The following is a 3852-nucleotide window of genomic DNA, read 5'->3' as shown; positions in this document are numbered from 1 at the left end:
ATTTTATTATTTTATTTGAATTGTAGTTCATTAAGAATCTCTTTGATTGTCAGTATTTCATTTGACTGGTTCCAGCCTGTAAGATCATCTGTACCTTTGTTCTGAAAAGTGCTGCATTAAAGGGACATTGTGTAGGAATTTCTCCCATCTAGTGGTGAAATTGTATTTTGCATTCAAACGAATAGTGCTCTCTAGTGCCTCGCGTTTTCAAATGCGTATTGCAACTACGGTAGCCGTTATGTACCAAGAAGCCTACCTGTGGAGGAGAAAGCAGGCAACTTCAGCATCCCTTTGAAAGTCTTTCTCCTTCGTTAGCTCTTTCCACCTGGGAAAAGCTACCCCGATGTTTACCCTCGTTTTTTGAATTCGCCGGTCACGTTACCTTTTTAATTCCCTTTTGGCTTTTTTGGCGACGAGGATTCCTTCTCCTGTGGCTCGCCATAAGTATGATCCTCCATTATTAACTAAAGTGCAGTGCAGACTTTCTAATGTGCCGGGCAGTGACAAGCTCCTCTCACTGATCTCCTTCTCCCTTATAGCTGGTTTCAGTCACGTGACACTGGCTCTGAACGAGAACGCGTAGTGGATTAGTGAGACAGGTAGGCTAGTTCTTTATCTCCCTCTCGGCGGTTATAGTTTTTCAAAATGTAAGCCTCCATGGACTTGCCCGTCTAATGTATATACAGATAAGAAATTCTTCACTTACGAGGATAAGTCAGATCATTGGCAGAGGTAAGTTTACACCAATGAGGACACATTTATGAATGAAGACATTGATTTTAGCTAATAAAATACTTAAAACACTACACAATGTCCCTTTAATAAACTTTGTTTTCAGTGATTTTAGACTTTGTGCTGAGTGGGTTCATATTCCCATAATATATATATATGTGTGTGTGTGTATTTAATTCATAGAGGCGACTTTGAGGGAAGAGAACTTTTATTCACGATGCAAATGAATCATCCCAAACTGTTAATATAAAGATTATTAATATTAATATTGTTCACAAACATCAGTCAGTCTGCGTTCAGTTCCTCCATCCTGCCACACTCCGTTTATATATCCACTCATTTTACTGCAGCACGGTCAGACTCTGTCCCCTCTACGTCCTGGTTCTGGTTCTGCCGTGCGTCCAGCTGGGTCAGCAGGTCGGCCTGGGCCTCCAGCAGCGTGGTGTCGGTGTTGGCCCCCAGGAAGCGGGCGGTGAGCTCCAGGTCCTGCAGCCGCAGAAAGACTCTGCTGCCCCGCCGCAGCCCCTCTTCGCCCTCCGGCCGCTGGATCACGCAGTGGAACTTCCCGCCGAAGTCCACGTACAGGTCGTCCTGGACCACGTGGAAGATCCTCCCCACCACCGTCCTGCCTTTGGCCGGTCCCATCTGGACCAGCGGGGACCGGCGGAGAAGCGAGGCGAAGTCCTCCTGTTGGCCGGAGGAGGAGCTGCTGCCTCCGGCCGCGGTTCTCTCAGCCTCCCGCCGGAGCTCCGACTGCAGGTCGAAGGCGGCAGCGAAGCCCGACCTCGGTGCGTCTGCGGCGGGTTGGTCGCTGCCGGAGGTCCCGCTGCAGTTCCTGATGAACCTGAAGGACCAGACTCCACACCTGAACCTGGAAACAACCTTACACAAGGCCGCCATGTTGTCCCACAATGCCGAGCGAACAACACTTCCTGCTTTAGCTTCCTGTACAGAGGACACGCCCACAGCGCCACCTGGCGGCTCCACGTGTTTCTTCCTCTTTCTAAAAGAATCAGACTTTAATAATCCCAGGGGGAAATTACTACAACTCCAAATCTACATACAACATATAATAATTATTCAGAACATATCTATATATAAACATATCTATGTGTAACAGAGTCAAATATACAGCAGTAAAATGTAGAATTATAATTACAGAGTCAAATATACAGCAGTAAAATGTAGAATTATAATTACACAGTCAAATATACAGCAGTAAAATGTAGAATTATAATTACACAGTCAAATATACAGCAGTAAAATGTAGAATTATAATTACAGAGTCAAATATACAGCAGTAAAATGTAGAATTATAATTACAGAGTCAAATATACAGCAGTAAAATGTAGAATTATAATTACACAGTCAAATATACAGCAGTAAAATGTAGAATTATAATTACACAGTCAAATATACAGCAGTAAAATGTAGAATTATAATTACACAGTCAAATATACAGCAGTAAAATGTAGAATTATAATTACACAGAATCTGTTTTAATAGTTAGAACCTGACATGTCCTCCTGAGTCAATATGTGGAACGTTTGAGACTCAGTTTCTGTCCCCCGACGTTCACTTTCGTGGGTCCCCCCTATAAATGTGTCACGCTTTGGGAGAGGTGAGCGACACTGTGTCACAGAAACTGTTTTAGCCTCTGTTAAACTACAATTATAAGTTTACCTGCTAGCTTAAACTTATTGTGTCGTACACTAACATATTTCTGTCATTTAATTTGTGTCGGAGCTCACGTTGATAACGTTTGACCGGAGGATATTGTTGTTATTTACACCTTTGTCAGAATAAACGGAGATAAGCCAAAGATATCCTGGTCTGGGCCTCTTCATCAAGACACAACGCAGACAACGCCAGAAACTCACCGGTTCCGTATACACAAGGTAAAGTGTAAAATGTACAGTTTGAAAATGTGCAAGAAAGAAGAAAGTGCAGAAGTGATTGTCCATGTTTGAGTCAGATTACAGAGGGGGTGTCTGACTCTCTGAGGGAGGCGTTGTAAAGGCAGGAATGATTTCCTGTGGCGCTCTGTGGTGCGTCTGGGTGAGAGGAGTCTTCTGCTGAAGGTGCTCCTCTGCTGGGCCAGTGTGTCGTAGAGAGGGTGAGACATTGTCCAAGATGGACTGAAGCCTGGACAGCATCCTTCTCTCTGCCACGGTCGTCAGGGTGTCCAGCTCCTCCCCTACGACATCACCGGCCCTCCTGATCAGTTTGTTTAGTCTGTTGTTGTCAGTGACCCTCAGCCCACTGCCCCAGCATGGGACAGTGAAGAAGATCGTACTGGCCACAACAGACTCATAGAACATCCTCAGCATCGTCCGGCAGTAAAATTAAATAAAGTAAGATAAAGTAAAATAAAGTATGATAAAGTAAGTTAAGTTAAGATACGATAAGATAAGAAGTTCCTTTATTGATCCCCATTAGGAGAAATTCAATATTGACACAGCAGCATAGGGCAATGTATTTCACAACCCACAGTACAGGAGATGACCCACTACAGACTGGTATATTATATTATTATATATTATACTATATTATGTTAAATTATATGATAATATAATATATTATATTATGTTAAATTATTTTATATTATTATTTTATTTTATTATATTATAATATATTATATTATACTATATTATTTTATATCAAATGATATTATACTATATTATATTATACTATATTATATTATGTTATATTATACTATATTATGTTAAATTATATGATAATATAATATATTATATTATGTTAAATTATTTTATATTATTATTTTATTTTATTATATTATAATATATTATATTATACTATATTATTTTATATAAAATGATATTATACTATATTATATTATACTATAGTTATATTTATATATACTATATTATATTATATTATGTTATATTATACTATATTATTATTATATTATATTATATATATTATATTATAAAAAATATTATACTATATTATATTATACTATATTATATTATATTATGTTATATTATATTATACTATACTATATTATATTATATTATATTATATTATACTATATTATATTATATTATAATATATTATATTATAAATATTATATTATACTATATTATTTTATATAAAAAT

General features: G+C 38.1%; 1 protein-coding gene across 1 annotated transcript; it reads right to left on the bottom strand.

Annotated features, from left to right (window-relative positions):
• Nucleotides 1-922: 922 nt before the first annotated feature.
• mrps28 (mitochondrial ribosomal protein S28) lies at nucleotides 923-1664 on the bottom strand. Its single transcript, XM_051382738.1, has one exon. It carries the CDS (start codon nucleotides 1630-1632, stop codon nucleotides 1069-1071), a length of 564 nt encoding a protein of 187 aa, XP_051238698.1. The 5' UTR covers nucleotides 1633-1664; the 3' UTR covers nucleotides 923-1068.
• Between the last annotated feature and the right edge of the window lie 2188 nt (nucleotides 1665-3852).

This window comes from Dicentrarchus labrax, unplaced genomic scaffold (assembly GCF_905237075.1).
Source record: "Dicentrarchus labrax unplaced genomic scaffold, dlabrax2021, whole genome shotgun sequence".
NCBI lineage: Eukaryota > Metazoa > Chordata > Actinopteri > Moronidae > Dicentrarchus > Dicentrarchus labrax.
This window is presented reverse-complemented; position numbering and strand designations above follow the sequence as displayed.

Coding starts and splice junctions, on each gene's coding strand:
- mrps28 (XM_051382738.1), bottom strand. CDS start 1,632: ATGGCGGCCTTGTGTAAGGTTGTTTCCAGGTTCAGGTGTGGAGTCTGG.